The 20796-nt window shown below is 45.4% G+C and overlaps 1 protein-coding gene across 1 annotated transcript; it reads right to left on the minus strand.

The window, feature by feature from the left end:
* Window positions 1–6262: 6262 nt before the first annotated feature.
* Window positions 6263–18029, minus strand: fam189b (family with sequence similarity 189 member B). Its single transcript, XM_048260594.1, has 14 exons — window positions 16460–18029; window positions 14839–14895; window positions 14419–14526; window positions 14128–14244; window positions 13279–13386; window positions 12955–13115; window positions 12662–12761; window positions 11288–11360; window positions 9630–9918; window positions 8760–9106; window positions 8015–8080; window positions 7500–7669; window positions 7026–7153; window positions 6263–6488 (listed from the first exon to the last, which is right to left on the minus strand). The coding sequence occupies exons 1-14, from the start codon at window positions 16670–16672 to the stop codon at window positions 6263–6265; spliced, it is 2163 nt and encodes a 720-aa protein (XP_048116551.1). The 5' UTR covers window positions 16673–18029.
* Between the last annotated feature and the right edge of the window lie 2767 nt (window positions 18030–20796).

A 20796-nucleotide genomic window follows, 5' to 3' on the forward strand; every position in this document is an offset into this window, starting at 1 on the left:
AAGTGCGTGCAGGGTGTGAGAGGGGAATCGATGTGCTTTGATTCCAGCTTGGTAGTTGTAGTCTGTGAAATTAAAAAGCATGTGTGTGTGAAGTATCCAATGACACCTTAATTTCATTATGGCTGCTTTAGCAACACACCTTAAGCTACTGTGTAGTGGGTCCCATTTAGAAGTGGCTACTTCATTCGCGCTTTCCTTGACTCATGGAGCTGCGTGAATTTTATTACAACTTTTCGCCAAGATATGGCAGTTTAAGTCCAGCGTGTGATACTGTAAGGCGTAAGCCATTGGTTTCAAAGGAGATTTTATTTTGTGTCGCCAGCATAGCCTATTGACAATTTATGTTGTAAATAGGCCTACCTTATAAGCCTACCTGTAGCTTAGGGAAGCTAACAGCTTTCTATTAGGATCTAGTTTGTTAGTTACAGTTTTGTCATAACTCCCTGATGCATTTTTGCATTTAGAATAGCCAGAGCGTGGATATCTCAATCGGAAAATTAAACAATATTGGGTGCCTATGGACTAGGCTGGGTGAACCCAGCCTGATCTGCCCGCTATTTATTTTTTGATTTCTTAAAAGATTGAGCTTGGTCTGGTGAAAGCCAGACTAGCCATGGACCTCAGTTACACAATGCAAGGGAACATGAATCAGCCTATTTTGCACGAACAATAACGGACTACAGCTCTTCAACTTTGGCCCGTTAAAATGTGTATGAACAGTCTAGCGACGCATTTCATCAAGGCCCATTTGAACATGTCAGTTATTTGCACCACTGGTTAGATGTAAAACAGCATTTCGTTTCAGACTACTGTTACTTAATTTGTCCATTAACAATAACGTTTCAGACTACTGTTACTTAATTTGTGCATTGACAATAAAGTATAACATGAACTAAAGATGACTAAAATCTTATGTAGAAGAAGAAACATTCACAAAAAATCCATCCATCCAAAAATGACCTTTGTTTTTGATAGCTGTTGAAAACGGCATGGAACTGACAGAGATGTTTTTGTTAATAAATAAATAAATAAATAACATTATGCTGATACCTTTTGCTTTTCCCAAATACAATGTAGCCTACAGGTGTAAGTGACCTTTTATCAATCCAGTTGCAATGGATGAACTGTGATGAACTGCCCTACTTGTGATTGTTTAGAGATTTTAAAGGTTTTATAACAATGCTACATCTTCTTTGGCTATTCTACAATCTATTCACCTTTTCAGCACCAGTAGGCTACTTTCTGTGCAGCCTCACACACACACTCAAGCATGCCAAACAAGCATACACAAACGTTTCAAGAGTGGGGGAGTAAAATATGGAGACAAATTGAAGTGTGATTTATTTTCGCGGAACGGATGTACAGGACTGAGCGGCGGCGGCGGTCGTATTTTGTACCGCTATGCGGTACATCTAGTTATTATTTTCCTTCCAGTGTAGCCTACATGGAATGGAGGGCTAACGGGTCATCAGGAGATAATGTCATACTGAATGTGACAAAAATGTTATGGGCTTGAAATCGCCTATGATCACTGACTGTAACTTTAAATTTCTGCACCATGCTCTGGTTATCTTGTATTTTATGTAAAGGCAGTATCTGAAATATAGTCATCAGATGTTCTAAAAATAGTCATTGAAAACCACACACCAGATATATTTATATTTCTTTATCATCTCATTTGCATGTGTAATTTTACATTTATTCAGTATACATGTTTAATACATAACTTGTTTTAAAAGTTCTAAAGTGATTTAGAACCTACTCGAAACCTTTATTAACACCAATTTTCAATAATGTCCTATTGTCCACGCTTCATTAACTATCCACACAGTTTTATAGTCACCCATTATAGGCTACTGTATACCATCAATGTGCAAGATAGGAGGTAGAACCTTGGGCTCCTGTTCAAAGTCAGTTCAGTGCTTTGGAGAGAGTCTGAGTGCGTTTACGTATGTGATTGCGTGCGCATTGCCAAGTGGTTTGGGGGAAGGTGTGTGTGTGTGAGTGATTTTATGCATTACGTCAATTATTTACACCAATTGTGTGTGTGTGTGTGTGTGTGTGTGTATGTGTGTGTGAGCTTCATATCAGTAGGTGTTATCAGCCCTGGTGCTATTCAGTGAGGGTGCAGCTGCTATGGAAGACCGTGGGCCAAATCCCTCCCTCAACACAAGAGGGCGCTCTTTAAAACAACTCATTAAAACAAAAAAGGCTCCAGCCTGGCCACAATAACACAACATAGACCAGTGTTTTTCAACCTTTTTTGTGCCACGGCACACTTTCGACACTTAAAATGTCCCACGGCACACTAACATCCTGTGTGAAGAAAAAATAAACATACCATAGCCTAAAATTTCAAATAATACACAGATATGGCCTTATTATGGCTTCTATGCAAGACCTGCTCAATAAAACAAGCGCCCTATTTCATTTGTAGGTGACTAATTTATTTGTTATGAACTAGATATGTGATGATTCTGTGAATACTGGATATGGGGCCCCCGTTGTACAATGTCTGCATACCACAAATAGTGCAATCATAGTCACAATCAATGAGAGCATGTGGTTATAAATTCTTTGATGCAACAGTTGCTTTTCTGGACCAGTGAGTGACATTTGGGTAATTTTCTGCGGCACACCTGATGATCTCTCATGGCACACTAGTGTGCTCCGGCACAGTGGTTGAAAAACACAATAGACAATAGACAATATCATGTTTATACACCTTAGTTAAAGGTAAACCTCACAAGTTCAAAGTATTGTCCTCGGTTTTAATAAATTGAAAGGAAAATGACCAAACCAACAATGAACAGCCAGTGGAGTGAGGCACCCTCAAGTGCAGAGAGGAGTCTAGGACTAGCCTTTAAGTGTTCACAAATAGGAGCAAAGCAGCTTGCTGATCATATTGTAAAAGGAAATGCTGGCAAATGTAGTCATACAGCACCATCAATATCTATGCCTTTAAAACAGGTTGCAGAGAGCAACAGTGCACCATCTTATATAAATCCATGTCATACTAATTTGGCCCTAGTTATAATATGTGGACATTTAGATCATTACAACATATTCAACCATGGGCATTGTTTTGGTTGCATCACTGTGTCAATGCATACATTTGTTAAGTCAATTTCTATACATAGATTTGCCCCAATGAAGCCTACTCTCTACTCTTTAAGTTTAAGGAGGCATATTGTACACAAAAACAATCAAAATGTTCTCTAAGATCATTTTAAACAACTGCCTGAATAAACAACTGCCTGAAGTGAGCCAATACTCTCACGGTGCGCACCTAACCAGAGGGCTGTGTATAGGGTTAGAATAGTGGACATTATCAACATTATCCAGTGCGTATTGATGCGTCATGACAAATTTGCAGTTTGCACTAAGCAGTGGCCATAAAGCAGCCCTTTGTGCTGTCAGAAGACACCGAATGAAACGGGCCAATTCTACAGCCTGTGGGTAGAGTCCTTACCCATAGAGGGTAGAGTCCTTAAACATTTGGACTGGCATTCTGAAAGTGACTCTGTACAATATGTCTCCTTGAACTGTAGTTTGGGGCGGGGGGTATAACAAAGAGGAGAAAGCAGGATGGAAAGAAAGAGAAATGGGATCAATTAGGCTTTGGCAGAACATGCAGCCTCATTCCCAGGAAAGCTAAGGAGAGCTGGAGTGGGGTGGTTCAGGTGCATATAAACATCCAACGGCATCCTTCTGCCACCGGGCCCACTACTCTTTTTAGTTGCTCATAAAAAGACATGCACTTGTACAAAGTAAACATAGGTTCTTTAAAACTCCCTCCACTGATATAAGACTTGTTGGGTGATTGGTGTGGGTGATGGTGGAAGTGTGCAGTGTTCTCTTTATGCTGTGACCACCTCAGACAGACCTCCTGGAAGGCAGGCTGACTGATGCACAAACGGTGAAGCTAGCTGCTGGTTCCGTTCCATGACAACAGACGTTTCCTGTTTGGTCAATGTCATAGTCTAGTTCCATGTAAGGTCGTGTACGACTAACTCAAGAGAAAGATGTACAGCCGCCGTCATTGACAGCGCAGACGGGAATGGGTAATGGATACAGGATCTCTATGCTCATGGCATTCAGGATGTCTGCGCTCATGGCATTCAGGATCTCTATGCTCATGGCATTCAGGATCTCTGTGCTCATGGCATTCAGGATCTCTATGCTCATGGCATTCAGGATGTCTGCGCTCATGGCATTCAGGATCTCTATGCTCATGGCATTCAGGATCTCTGTGCTCATGGCATTCAGGATCTCTGAGTTCAGCCTGGACTGAGGGCGGGACAGGGCAACTCCAGGGCTGCACAGCAACAGTAGTCGCGTTTCCATCGCAGGAACTCAGAGCACTACCCAGGAAGCAGGGGCATGTACAGGGCCAATCAGAAGTACCTGCCCCTGAGCAAGGACTTATTTCACCTTCCTGAAAGTGATTGTACAGGGGCAGGTCCTGTGTATTGGGGGGGGGGGGGGGGCAGTTCCTGCGGTGGGCACGCACAAAAGTGTGAAATCTACCCCTGAGTTGCTGCAGTGGAGACGACCCTACTGTCATACCATATAGCCTAGCACTTGGCCTTCTGTGACCGTTGTTATCAGGTCAGTTGCCATTATGAGCTTGTGTATGTATTTCTGTGTGTGTGTGTGTGTGTTTGTGCTTGTGAGAGTGGGTTGCTATGGCAATTTTGATTTAATTAAGATAGGACTCAGATGTATTGAATAATAATTTGTAATTTGTGTGTGTGTGTGTGTGTATTTATATGCATGTGTGTCCTAGGAAATGACCTCTAGAAACCCACTTTCCTCTCAGCCCTGAATCAAAACAAATACTATGAGGTAAGACTGGTAACACAGAGAGAGAGAGAGAGAGAGAGAGAATGGAGACAGATAAGAAGAGATGAGATGGACAGATGAGTATGAAAGAGTGTAGCAGTGGATCAGCACCAGAGGGTTGGCTTGAGTTGGGCTGCCCTCCAGACTCAGGCTCCCCCACCGGCCGACCCTGTCCCAAATACACTCTATTGGCCACTACCTAGTGTCCCATCTACAGTAGTAGTGTGGCCAGCAGCAGCCTGGGTAGAGTGTGGATCTGGACACGTCCACTGTATAGGGTCAGTGAGGTGGCCTGACTCAGGAGAAGGGGAATGAAGATTGTTAGCTTGTTTTGTTCTGTTCATGTTTTTTGCTGTCACGATAGTTTTCTAATGAATCGCTGTCACACCATTGCCTGTGGATGGATCTCTTCTGAAGTCCAGCCTGTTTTTGACCCAGTTTGTCTTGTAACCAGAATTGCCCTTCCCTCTCCCCTACTCCTCTCCCCTACTCCTCTCCCCTACTCCTCTCCCCTACTCCCTCTGCCCTGCTCCTCGTTTAGTCCTCACTGCCCTGTCTCTTTTCTCCTGCTGGCCTGCTCACAAACGCATGCACATCTGATCATTCGCCCCTCGTTTTCACTGCAAACCCTTGCCTTTGCATTCCTGAGACTGCCTTCCCTCTTCATTTCCTCCCCTACTCCCTCTGATGCCTCTCTCTCTCCCCACTCCCTCTCTGATGCCTCTCTCTCTCTCACCCCTACTCCCTCTCTCTGATGCCTCTCTCTCTCTCACCCCTACCCCTCTCTGATGCCTCCTCTCTCCCACCGCCTCTCTGATGCCTCTCTCTCTCTCACTCCCCTACTCCCTTCTGATGCCTCTCTCTCTCTCTCCTACTCCCTCTCTGATGCTCTCTCTCTCCTCACCCCACTCCCTCTCTGATGCTCTCTCTCTCTCACTCCCTACTCCCTTCTCTGATGCTCTCTCTCTCTCCTCTCTCTCCCTACTCCCTTCTCTGATGCTCTCTCTCTCTCTCCTCCCTCCTCCCTTCTCTGATGCTCTCTCTCTCTCTCTCTCTCTCTCTCCTACTGCCTTCTCTGATGCTCTCTCTCTCTCTCTCCCTACTCCCTTCTCTGATGCTCTCTCTCTCTCTATCTCTCTCATCTCCCTACTCCCTTCTCTGATGCTCTCTCTCTCTCTCTCTCTCCCTCCTTCTCTCTGATCTCTCTCTCTCTCTCTCTCACTCCCTACTCCCTTCTCTGATGCTCTCTCTCTCTCTCTCTTACTGCAGTCCTTTTATTTCTTCTTTCCCCCCCTCCTCTCTTGCTCTACCTCTATTCTTCCTGTTTCTTTTCTTCCTCCCCACCCTCTCCTTATCTTCCCCCCTCTCCCCCTCTCCCTCCCTCCCCCCTCCCTGCTCTCTCTCTCTCTCTCTCTCTCTACAATGCTGATTCTGAGTGCAGGCCCCCTGAGGAGCCATGGTCTGTTGAGGGTCTGGAGGGGCCTATTAGGCGAGGGCTGAGGTCGCGCAGGCTCTGCAAGTGGATGCCCTCTGCGCCTTGCCAAGGGGTGATTAAGTGTCGCGCAGGTGGAGTGGTGGTGGCGCATGGACGTAAGCTGCTGGTGTGGCGGATGGTTGTGCTGCTGGTACTGCGGCGCTCGATGCTGGTGCCCCATAATAATAATACGCATTACACGCGGGCCTGGATACACGCACGCACGCGACACACGCCATTGGCCACACACACCTTGCCTGCCAATAGCGTCATCACACACATGTGAATACACACACACGCTATTTTCACACACACACACACACACACACACACACACATGTGTAGAACACAGCCAGCACACACACACACACACACACACACACACATGTGAACACACACACACACACACACACACACAATAATACGCATGCACACTGCAGCACACACACACACACACACACATCATCAATACCACACACACACACACACACACACACACACACATACACATACAGTACACATTACTAACACATGAACACTAGTTTTAGGACCATTTGGCCAAATAACTAACAAGATATTGAAATTGCACCATCGATAAATCTTGGTATCGCGAATCTTGGTATCATTTATAAACAAACTAACTCAGTTAGTGGCAGACATACTGCTCATACACTGTAGACACACAACAATGTGTACATACACACACCTGCTCGAGACTGCCTTCAGTTCCTGCTCGCCTCTTGGGCCCCTGACTACATGTCCCAGAATGCTCAGCGGCTGGAGCCAGGTTCCTCCTGGAGCGATGCAGGAAGCGTGCCACCAGCACCGGGTCACCTGAGAAAACAAAAGAGAGAGTTCAGTTGAAGTCACCTGAACAAGGAGAGTCATTATATATATGTTTGCTTAGAGACAATAGCCTGAAACAGCTTGTGTGCACAGACACGCCTTGACAAACATAACAGTGACATGTAGTTTTAAAGTTTATTGTGTAGAGTAAGGTCAAAGTGAAAGTGCTGAAAATCTGATCTGTTATGATTAGATGCTTGATTGGTTAGCGCTAGTCTTAAGCATTGTTTGCTATGAAGAGTCAGTGAGACAGGGCCTTGTGCACGTGTCAGTATTAGGGATAAGTGTTTAAGAGTTTGGTGGAAGAGAGAGGGGTGTGTAAGGTGTGTGGTACCTTGAGGTCAGTGAGGGAGCGGGCACAGTCTTTGGGCAGCCGCAGTGGTGTGCCAGGGGGCAGCTTGGACGGTGGGTGCCCAGCGACGGCTTTCATGCTGCCCTTCTGTGGGAGAGCGAGGGGGGGCGCCACCGAGCTACGCTGCAGCAGACACGCCTCAGAGCCAGGACCTAGCGGAGGAAACCAAACACACGCAAAAATGATAACCATGAAGGAAGTCCAGAGCTAAAAATGATAACCATGAAGGAAGTCCAGAGCTGATGACGTAAGTAACAAGGACTTTTGCACTTCATTAGTCACAAGTAGGCGTGGCCTCCTACCATGATGTGCTTCATTAGTCACAAGTAGGCCTGGCCTCCTACCATGATGTGCTTCATTTTTCTGTTTTGTTTAACTGACTATCAATCAGTGTGTTTTAAATAAAAGTCAACAATATAAAATAAAAAATAACAATATAATCTGACTTCAGTGATATAACACCAAATCTGACCAGTGCAGTCTATGGGTCCTCTCACCTGTGTCTGTGGAAGTCTGAGACTCGACGCTCACGCCTTTACTGCCAATAGAACCGGTCAGTTCACCTGCACCAGAGTAGTTAGGACTGAATCAGAATGGACATCTTTGCACATGCATATAAACCATATACACATATAATTGATGACATAATGGTGTGCAATGCCATTGCACACATTACACTACATTGATATTTTAAGTGCCGCTTGTGTGTACATAAAGTGCAGTAAAAACTCTTAACACCTAGTCAGTGTCAGTACACTGCAAAAACTGATACCTAACCAAGTGTTAAGATAAAAAAAAATATCTGTCCATGGAGTAACTAAATTTATCTTTAATTAAGGTAAATTAAGATACATGTACTTACTCCGTGGACAGATACATTTACTTGTTTTGTTTTAAGAAGATTTTGACTTATTTTAAGTCCAATAATTTTATGAGAAAATCCAAAGTAAGTATGTACTAAAAGCAATACCAACTAGATTTTTTTTTTATCTTAATATAAAATTGCACTTGGTTAGATATCACTTAAACACTGTTACATACAGTATTTATAACTACAGGCTTCAACTCTCTCTCTCACACACACACACACACGCACGCACATACACACACACACACACACACACACACGTACACGCACGCACGCACACACACACACACACACACACACACACACACACGTACACGCACGCAAGTAAACGCACGCACACACACACACACACACACACACACACACCACCATACCTGTGTCAGTTGAGGAGCTGAGACCAGGTTCGCTGTGGGACCTGACCAGCTGTAGGGGGCTGTCACTGTCCCTCCGGCCACGCCCACTGGTGTGCCACAGGCGCGGGAGCGGTATCATGGTCAGCGCTGGGTTGCCGTGGTGATCTGAGGCGTCTGTCTGAGCCGGGGCCGCCGGACGTGCCGCAGGAGGGCCGTGGTGGAGGGACGAGTCGTGGCGTGATGGCGTGGAGGGCAGGAGCCGGATCTCTGGGATGGACGAGCAGTGAGAGCCACGCGTGGCGTCACTGAGCTGCTCCAACTGGGAACAGCTACAGGCCAACAACGCCTGCCTGCGCAAGAGAGGAGACCTGTGGAGGAGAAGAGAGAGGAGAGGAGAGAGGAGAGGAGAGGAGAGGAGAGGAGAGAGGAGAGGAGAGAGGAGAGATGAGAGGAGAGATGAGAGGAGAGGAGAGAGGAGAAATGAGACAGACAGACACACAGACAGACAGACAGATAGATAAATAGATAGATAGATAAATAGACAGATAGACAGATAGATAGATAAATAGACAGATAGACAGACAGATAGATAGATAGATAAATAGATAGATAGATAAATAGACAGATAGACAGACAGATAGATAGATAGATAAATAGATAGATAGATAAATAGACAGATAGACAGACAGATAGATAGATAGATAGATAGATAGATAAATAGATAGACAGACAGATAGATAGATAGACAGATAGATAGATAAATAGATAGACAGACAGACAGATAGATAGATAGATAGATAGATAGATAGATAGATAGATAGATAGACTGTCTATTCTTTGGTCATCCATCCCTCCCATCACTAAAAAAGATGTGCAGTGTCTCCTCCTGACCTGTAGGTGGAGGTGTTGTAGGTGCTGGGGGAGGAGCAGGAGTTGGACCTCTCCCCGCGGAAGCAGCGCCTGGACTGGCCTGCTGCGGCCACAGGCGAGCCCTCGGACGTGTGTGGCGTGAGGCAGCGGAAGCTGACGTACTCACCACCGCCACCACCACCCTCACTGGCCCCCCGGCGACGCACCAGGCCCACGCCCACCTCCAGCAGGCACGAGTCCTCCGAGGGCGAGCTGTCGTCGGGGATGTCCACAATCTCCGACATGAGCAGAGAGCCACTGTCCATCGACACTGGACAGAGAGAGCGAGAGCGAGAGTGTGGGGAGGGACAGAGGGCGAGAGAGAGGCAGAGAGGGAGAGAGACATGGGGTGGGACAGAAGGAGAGAGAGAGGTAAAAAGGAAAGAGAGATAGAGAGGTAGAGAGAGAGAGAGATAGGCAGAGAAGGAGAAAGAGGGGGAGAGGGACAGAGAGAAAACAGAGCAAGTGGAGGGACAGAGAGAAAACAGAGCAAGTGGAGGGACAGAGAGAAAGCGAATGAGAGAAAAAAAAGGAGGAAGGAAAAGAAAAGAGACAGAGAGAGGGACACAGAGAGAAAGAGGAAAGGCAGAGAGAGGGACACAGAGAGAAAGAGGAAAGGCAGAGAGATGGACACAGAGAGAAAGAGGAAAGGCAGAGAGAGGGACACAGAGACACAGAGAGAAAGAGGAAAGGCAGAGAGAGGGACACAGAGAGAAAGAGGAAAGGCAGAGAGAGGGACAGAGGAAAGAGAGGTGTAAGAGGCCATGATTAGATTAAGTTAATAGCAAAGGACCTCCAAAGCACATCAGGCCATTCGGACTAATCTCCATCTCGTTTGACATCACAGTTCCACTCAAACCGCACAAGGAGGTCTCGTCAGCAGCACAGCCAGGAAATGGCATCAAGTTACCAAATGTGTTTGATGCTTTGATGTCACCTCTCTCTCTCTCTGCGTATGGAGGGTTAGACCAGTCCAGCTTTAAGCATATGAACTAAGACCTTGGTATCTGAGATATATATAGATTTTACCACGCACTTCCAAAGAACATTTTAAAGGGATACCAGGCAAGCCTGATGCTTTTTCTCTACGAAGCTCCCCCTAGCGTCTGTACGTGTTGATGCGTGTGTGAGCCCTCGTTCGGTCTGAAGCTCTTTTCCTTTTCTTTGCATCTTCCGTCAAGGGTTTTCGCTGCTTTTTTGCCGGCTCTGCCATTATACACACGTTTGCAACAATCTCTAGCGTTTCGTTAGCCTGCCTCTGTGCTGGGGATGCAGGATGTAAACTGATCCTGCTTCTCTCGATGTCTGAGACTTTGTGAGACTGAAAGTCGGCGGGTACGATACACCGAACTTGCAAGCGGGATATTCTTCCTACAGGCAGTAGGGGCGAGAGAGTCTTCATTCGCCCTTTAATGAGTCATTTAACCATTATACCGACTTACAAAGATGATTAATTAACATGAAAACGTTGCCTGGTATCCCTTTAATCAGAAAAACAGAGATAGAGCTAGAGAGAGAGAGAGAGAGCGATAGAGAGAGAGAGAGAAAGAAAGAGAAGGAGAGAGACAGAGAGAGAGAGAGAGAGAGAGAGAGAAGGAGCGAGAGAGAGAGAGGGGGAGAATAAACCCACAGCCCCTCACCTTCTCCACTGAAGCCCGTGGATGTTCCTCTCTCTCCAGAGTGCTCGGTGCCCTGCGGATCAAACACTGTTGCCTACAGGAAGAGACAGGACAGCACACAGTCTTACTGTAAACACATCGCATCATATCAGAGGTCTGACAGCAGAGTGTATGAATAGAGTGCACTGTATCTAACACACACTGTATCAAACAGCAAACCTAATGGGTTCAAACTCATGGCCTTCTGCTAGTCTACACCTGCACTTGCTCTAGACACTACTGAACAGTAAGGTAACATTTCTGTAATCCTGTCACCCGATTTCTGTCACTCGTACAGTAGACCAACAATTTTAACAACACCATGATCATGGGTTTGAAGCCTGGGGGTTGATCACTCAATCACTTTAGGTAACTAAGCATGTCATCCAAATGAATAAAAAGTGTCTAGTGTCTGTACCATTTGCTGAACACTTATAGGACGGCTTTGAGAGTTGTTGGCTTTGAATGTCCAATTTAAAGTGGTTTTAGAGAATGAATACAAAGTGTGCAATATCAATAGAGAAGTTGAATGCTTTAAATTTCTAAAAAAGTAAACATTTCTAAAACAAAGGTTTGATTTGGAATCGTTAGTGGAATCGTTAATGTTTGGATGTGTAAGATTCCGATGGATCGGAACATTTGGAACCGGTTCCAAACCGATAACTGAAACCAATTCCCAAGCCTAGTCATAATCCACTGGTTCCTTGGTAAAGCAACATTTGTCTATAATAAAACTTCATCTTTGAACTGAAGTAACATTTTTTCAAAAAACAATCTTATTGTGTTCCCTTATTGTGAGCACAGCTTTGATGCCTGCAACTATTCAGAATTGTAGCCCTTGACTTAAATGTCCTCTGCTTGCTGTTAGCAGCTGTTTCTCACTATTTCCAAGGGCGTCCACTGAATGCTTATATGACCCTGGTCCTCCAAGAAGGTACGGCAATGAGGAGGCTGAAGTGCCAAAGGCGACGGGAGTCTTCCTGGCCATAAAGTGCTGAAGCTGGCGTTTGCGTGCCAGGCTGCAGAGTATGGCGTTTGTTGGGAGTGGACTGCCCATCTGCGAGCCAGTGCCACAGGCCATATGAGGAGAAATATTAGATTGCAGATTTTCTGTTCTGCCAGTGTGTGAGGCTTGATACATACACACACACACACACACACAGACAGAGAGGAAATACCCAATTCCCGAACGAGAACACACATGCATACACACTAAGAAAACGCTGTTGGTTTTGAACATTCACATGGAAGTGCACACAAAAATACACACACACAAACACACACACACACACACACAGGTGCACACATGTGCACACACACATACACACACACACAAATACACATACACACACACACCTGGCTGGCTGCTCTTTGGCCCATTACTGCTTCATAGGGGGGAGGGCAGTCTGTAGGATAAAGAGGTACTGGACTCTCCATTGACCCATTATACGTAATACTGCAGAGAGAGAGAGAGAGAGAGAGAGAGAGAGAGAGAGAGGGACATAGAGAGAAAGAGAGAGGGAGAGAGAAAGAGAGAGGGGGGAATAAAGAGAGTAAGGGGCATGAGGGACTCTGAATCAGTTATAACAATCCCACAGCCAGTAGAGAGATGATAGACAGGTTGGTTGATTGACAGGTGTTGGCCCCACCTCTGGGCGTCAGTCTCAGAGCTGCAGGTGTACTCAGGTGGGTAGTAGGGGGGAGGGGGAATGGGTGGGACAAACTCCTCAAAGTCCACCATGTTGGTCAGGAAGGCATCCTGAGGAGTGGTGCACTCTGGGTTAACGGACCGCGAGCGATGAGGAGCCAGCTACGCACACAGAAAGAGAGAGAGAGAGACAGAGAGAGAGAGAGAGAGAGAGAAAGAAAAACATGTAAAACACAAGTTTGTATGTTTATATTTACAGATAAATAATCTCTGTGTGTGTGTGTGTGTGTCTGTCTGTCTGTGTGTGCATGTGTCCAACACACACCAGGTGTAGCAGGTCCAGGGAGAAGATGTGTATACTGCAGGTGACTGTAGACAGGGTGCAGATGATGGTGGAGAGAATGCTGAGGCCACAGGCACTGAACAACAGGTCCTACACACACACACACACACACACACACACACGAGCAGCCGAGCAACAGAAAGAGAGAGATAGAGAGAGAGTGAATAACATACAGGAAAATACGTTTCTTGGTGTTTTAAGCCCCCAACGTTGTCTTCAAGGCAGCTAGATTAGGTGCCTTTAAGTCGACAGTGGCAGCGCTGCCTGGAAGACGACGTTGAAAATACATTCCAGACTGATATTACTAATAGACTCTCAATATTTCCTGTACATTTAAGTCTAAGACATACCAAGGTCCAAACTCTCGCAAACAAAAGTGAGGTACAAAAAACTAATGTGTCCAGTCAATGGTGAGTCATGTGGTTACTTGGCAACAATTTATCACAGGCTAAACAACAGAATCACATGGCAGTAAAGCAACAACATACAACAATAAACACACCTTTTTATCTTGATCTTTTGTGTGATGAAAATAGATGGAACTGATGGATCAACAGACTATTTTACTGTCTCCTCAATACCCACATTCATATGGAACACACACACACACACACACACACACACACTCCTCAATACCCACATTCATATGGAACATACTCTCTCTCTCTCTCTCACACACACACTCCTCAATACCCACATTCATATGGAACATACTCTCTCTCTCTCTCACACACACACACACACACACACACACACACTCCTCAATACCCACATTCATATGGAACATACTCTCTCTCTCTCTCTCACACACACACACACACACACACACACCTTGAGTTGGTGGCGCACAGAGTGACAGTCTGCATGCAGGTAGAGAACCAAGGTCTCGTCCTCTGCTGGAGAACACGAGTCCTTAGGATCACAGCAAACACACAGGCTGGACTCCATCTGTGCAAGGAGAGAGACATTGTGTGTACACACACATGCTATACAGTGCACAGAGAGCAGGAAGAGAGATAACAGGTACAGTAGAGGAGCCACGGAGTCACACACACAAGCCGTTAAGAGAACACACAGAACAGAAGACAATAGAAGAGAGTACACGAGAAGATTAGTGTTTACCTGACAGTTGACCAGGGATTTGACCATCTGTGCATTCTGACAGGAGAGCATGGAACCCGCTAGACTCAGTATCACACATACAGCGGACAGGAGCATGAAGAGCGAGACCTATGGAATATACACAAACGGCATTTCTGACCTATGGAATATACACAAACTGCATTTCTGACCTATGGAATATACACAAACGGCATTTCTGACCTATGGAATATACACAAACAGCATTTCTGACCTATCGAATATACACAAACGGTATTTCTGACCTATTGAATATACACAAACAGCATTTCTGACCTATTGAATATACACAAACAGCATTTCTGTGATTAAGATCCGTGAGGAGATAAAGATTACTATCACATGTGAAACAACTGATATGGCTATTGGGCTATAACTCAGAATAACAAACAGTTTACAAACCACTAATGTCAGAGGCCTTCTCCAGGAAACTACACCGGCCACTCCAGATGCCACCACCTGAGGAGCACACAGTGGACAGAGGTCAGGAGACAGACAGACAGATACACACACACACACATAGATGGAGTCATGTCAAACGTCTGGACACACGTCTGGATGTTTAAAAGGTTAGTTAAAAAGCTACATCCTACAAGAGTATAATTTCTACATCCATCAAAGTCACTAATTTGTTTTGTCTGGATGACAGCTTTATGCATTCTTGTCATTCTCCGGCCACCCAAAATGCTTCTGCAACAGTCTAGAATATTTTGCTGAGCACTGTGTCTATTTATTTGACTGACACTTTTATACAAAGTGTCTTACATACATCAATTATTGATACAGGGCAAATACAGAGCAACTCTGGGCAGCTGTCAATCAAACCCACAACTTTTCAGGCTACTGCATGCCAGCCCACCACCCCCCAGCACTCTTTAAAGCCCCTGTCCCTGGGCTGTACGAACTGGCGCTATGCAGAGTGACCGTCAGGTCATCTAATGCTATGGTCTATCGCCCTCCCTCCCTCTCTCTCTCTCTCTCTCTCTCTCTCTCTCTCTCTCTCTCTCTCTCTCTCTCTCTCTCTCTCTCACTCAGACGGCTCTTACGACCTCTGGTCCTTGTGGAGCACAGTCCAGCTAAGGAAAATGACATGTTATCACATGCTTGTTGTAGCCCTACTAATTAAGAGTGCTGCCTACTGCACTAAACACATGTCTAGTCACAGGAAACCCCTCCCCACCTTCATCTCCCATACATCCCACTCTATTTCCCTTCCATCTCTCTCTCTCTCTCTCTCTCTCTCTCTCTCTCTCTCTTTATCTCACAAACAAAAACAGTTGGGGCCAAAACATCACATATTTAACAGACTGGTTTGATATGTCCACTCACACAAGTCTTTCGCCACACTCATGCCTCTCCTTTTTATCTGTATCCTTCGGTCAATCTATTCCTTTAGTAGAAGACACAAGATCAGTGTCCTCTGCAGTGGACACATATGGGCACGGCTTAAGATTTATGAGACATGTATTTGCTGTCTGTGGTGCAGTTAATGGGTGATTTCTGTGCCTGATGTCAGATGAAGGTGACATCCCCTACAGATGAAACCATGCACAGCTGGTCTAGCTTCATCTAAATGCCTGATGGGGTTTCTGACATTACTTTCAAAGACAAATTCAAACTTTTGGACTGACTTATATTTATAAGCTCCAGTTATTTTTCTTTGCTCAGTTAGGCTGCTGTATTTCTTAGATTTGCAACCTATATTTTTCAAATTATTACAAATACACGCAGGCTTCTTAGAATAGGTGTTCAATCATTCTAAGTTATGATGACTGTGTATAACTTTTCTACACACACTTTCACTAAAGTTTAACATGGATGCTACACGTCTGGAGTGACATAAAGGCAACTGTTTGTATATAGTATCAAATATGTCCAAACGTGTTAGCCTACTCTATAGATAAGCAGACTATCCAATCCGTTTCCAATCAGTTTACTTCATGGTCACAATGCCACGATCATGAAAACAAACAGAGGCTAAAGTAGTACTATTAAAAAGATAGCGAAATAAAGTATAACTTACAAAGAAGCCAGCCCAGAAGGGTAAGGACTGACGAACCCGCGGAGAGGAGGTGAACGCCAAGCTGGTGAAGCTGAACGCCAGGACCATGGCCCCCAGACCCAGGTGACAGAGTCCCAGATAGAGCAGCAGGCGCGCGCTCCCACGTCGCCCTCCGGACAGAGCCCGGGATCCCGACACGGACACTACACTGCTGGATTCCGACGGTGATGGCATGGCTGTCAGGTCTTCCGAGCGCACCGCGGGGGATGTTCGAGAGCAAGTGTTGGGTAAGGAGATGCGGAGGACAAGAGGGATGACACGCCGCTTGGGGTTAACCTCATGAGTTTCCAAGGCAAGTTTATGCAAAGTCCAGTGCGATAATCCAGCACTGATCTGAAAACCATGGAAATACACAGTGGGCCTGGCGAAAGGTTGTCATTCCCCATCAATGTAGGCTATCGCTTAAGAATATTGTTTGAGTGAACCGATGTATTACACACGCTGCAGCAAGAGACAACGCAGTCACCTCGCGCATCGGTAGCCAACGAGTTCAACAGTTTAGACCTTTCCCCCACCTTCTCAGCGCAGACTTCTACCACATGAGTTCAAACCCAAAACATAACGAACATGCGCTATGCTGTTAATGTTGTGTTTTCATCTGTCAGTGAATAGTGGGTCGCCACATCCTGCCACGGCCCTTCGTCTTCCATCAACCCCTTCTCCGCTCGTGCTTTCAGGCTGAGTGGCATTGCGGTAACGGGAGCCTTCTGCAGGCCGAGCCCTTGCAATTGCCTACACTATCTGCAGACAGTACTGGAAGGGCCTTTCATGCACTCCCGTTTTTCCCCGGTGGTTATCTCGCTGACACTTGGCATATAGGCTAGGCTACCTCTCGAACAGGACCGAAATCTGCGCAAAGCGTTCCACTCTGCTCCACTGTCCTCCAAGAGAAAGGTGTAGAATCACCAAGGTCCCGTTTGACAAGCGCTAAATGATGAGGACAAGATCACAACATAGACGACAGTCAAATTGAGAGATGCTAATTCACTTACACTCTCCAAAACAACCAGCTTTGACGAGAATTCACCCTACACCGATGACGACAAATGTTAGCTACGAGTCCAGTGAAGGGGTGCTCTTGTTTGAAAGCATGATTCATAAATATGACATCTCCCATTTCGTCGGGGGCGTTTCGCGATGCTCCGTGCTGCTGTCCCCTCTCTCCTCCCCGCAGTCACGCGGACCCCCCGTCCTGTCCGTAAAGATCCCCGACATATGCCTCGCACTGCGTCGCTGGCTACGTCATCATCGCCAGACTCCGAGCATCACGTCCTGCTCCCTGTATCAGTCAACTGGCTCATCATCTACACACTCTCACTCGCATTAACCCACACAGACAGCAACATGAAAACACACGCGCGAGCTTTAGCATTCACTAGCCATACAATTCAGTTGAGTGGCTCAGTGACAGCAGGCTGGGTCTATCCTATTCTTCGCATGTGAGGATATACATTCAGTCGTGCAGCTTGCATGCTGGTCAACAAACATAAATCGCGAGAGCCCACACACGGGTGCCTTTCTGCCGCAGTCTTTGGGCAGGCGCGCGGTGCTGATGTTGCACAGGAGGGCCTGTAACCTAGCAACGAGCTAAGTGGCCCGTGGTGATCCAATCAGATCTCGTTTTACTGTAATAACGCTGAGTCCGGACAATCCAAGCTCAATCAATTAATCTCCTCATGCATAGACATTAGTCTATCTCTGGAGACCCAGAGAATGCCTCATAAATGCTCAAATAATTTTTAAATGTGCTTATTGGATTATACTATCTCATGCCAACAACTTTTTCTAAACTGTACGCTACACACCATTTACTGTAGCCTGAATCTAAAGACAACAAATAGGCTATTTTATCCATTTACACTAACAATGTAGGTTATTAGAACCAAAGATTCTAGAGCTGTTCTAGAATCTTTGATTAGAACCACCATTGCCCAAAATCAGTTAGTAGGCTAGACCAGGGGTTCCCAAACTTTTCCACGACAAGGCCCCCCAAATACCACTAGGTTCTGGCCAAGGACCCCCTTGATGTGTTATTAAACCCATCGACAATACTACGGCAAATGTAAAAATACATTGAGCTAATCCTAATAATTATTTTAGCCACAAGCACTTCGCGATGGAGCATACAGTGTGTAAAAATTGTATTTGGGGCTTTCTGCTATAAGAAAGCTATCACTCTACTATTATTTTATAGACCCTTTCAAGAGAGTTCTATCATCAGCATCATATTAGCCCCACAAGGCTTCCGTTTTAACATTCCATATGTTATCTTAATGCAGAGGAAGTAGATTGGGAACCAAATAGAACGTTCAAGCATTGTTTTTGTTTTTATTGTTGAAAGGGTCTATAAGTCATTATCATGGGAAATATAATGAACAGCTGTACTTGGATCAGGTTGATGAGGTGGCACAGTGGTGTCAATCTAACAGCTTGACACTGAATATCAATAAAACCAAGGAAATGGTAGTGGATTACAGAAGGCAGCAGCAGAACTACAGTTACACCCCACTAATGATCAGCGGGCAACCTGTAGAGAGAGTCACAAGTTTTAAATACCTTGGTGTCCACATTACTGAAGACTTAACATGGAGTGTTAACACTCAATATGTTCTGAAAAAGTCCAGACAACGACTCTACTTCCTTCGTCAGCTAAGGAAATTCAAAGTTTCTACATCCATCATGAAGGCCTTCTACACTTCAGCGGTTGAGAGTGTTCTAACTGGTAGCATCATCACCTGGTATGGGAACTCCACAGTTAGAGATTGTAGTACTCTGCAGAGAGTAGTGCGCTCAGCTGAACGCATTATAAGAACTCAACTCCCTGCTCTACAAGATATCTATTCCAGAAGAGTACTCCTAAGAGCCCAAAAGATTCTGAAGGACTCTTCTCATCCTAACAATGGATTATTCCTACCGCTGAAATCAAGAAGACGCCTATGTAGTCACAAAGCCAGAACTGAGAGACTCAGGAGAATTTTTTATCCCCAGGCCATCCGAACTCAGCCCATGACCCCCCACACACACACACACCTACAAGACTTTAGCACTTTTACATCCCTCTCCTATGCTACAGACCTTTTATTTATTTTCTTATTTCATCACACGTCAAAAACACACACACACACACACACATATCTGACTTTCTCCAACTTTTGCACATCTCCATAGAACTTTTTATTTATTATTTTTTGATTTCTCCTCCATCTACCCATGTCCTTGATTGCCTAGCCTTTTGCCCCTGCCCCCCACACACACACTTACATCATCACTGTCATCACTTCACATACATACAACACACTGCTTGCTACAGTAAGCCTCCTCTACATACTTGCTGCACACTGCCCCCCTACATACACAGCACATTGTCTTCAGGATCTTCTCCAACACACATCCTCTACATACTTACAGCACACTGCCCCCACCTACACGCTACACACACACACACACAGTCACTGCTCCACTCCCTCCCTTCACTGTCACACACACATCTTCACTGTCATCACTTCACATACATCATACATACAGTACTCTGCTTGCAATCCCCAACAAGTTCCCTGCTCCCCAATACACAGCACATTGTCTCATGAGGAAGCTTCCCAACACACACCCCTGGCAGTTGGGTTAGCCCCTTGAGCCGATGGATCTGCCCAAGGTTTCTTCCTTGGTAGGGAGTTTTCCTTGCCCCTGTTGCTCTTGGGTGCTCCTTGTTGGTGCCCCCACCCAATCCCAATTCTCCCCACCTTTTTATGCAGCCCTTGCCCTTAATCTACTAAACCCCTCTTCTACTGCACTCTTTATACCCCCCATTAATGCACAAATAGGCTGACACCAGACATAATTTCACTGCATTTCTTACTTCCAGTAACTATATGCATGTGACAATAAACTTCCTTGTATCCTTGTATCCTTATAATGTTCAGATATGCGTCACATTATTATAATGGTATTGTAGAACAACCCTCATAGTAATAGGTATATTTAAAACATTTTCAAATGTATTTATTTGTTACTTTTATTTTTCCATCCAACTTGCTGAGGCCCCCCTGGCACCCCCTCGCGGCCCCCGGCCCCCAATTTGAGAACCACTGGGCTAGACCAGAGCCCTAAAAAGGTAATACCTCTATATGGCTCTGGGCTAGACATGTTAAACAAACACACAATAGAATATTCAACACTTATCATAACACTGTTTTTTTATTCAAAGCGGCATAAAAGACAGTCAGGATGTTTCATTGACCACCTGAGAAAGATTCATAAGTTCAATAAGAGTCAAGGGGAAACTGTTTCACACTCACAAA

Source organism: Alosa alosa, chromosome 13, assembly GCF_017589495.1.
Source record: "Alosa alosa isolate M-15738 ecotype Scorff River chromosome 13, AALO_Geno_1.1, whole genome shotgun sequence".
NCBI classification, from domain to species: domain Eukaryota; kingdom Metazoa; phylum Chordata; class Actinopteri; order Clupeiformes; family Clupeidae; genus Alosa; species Alosa alosa.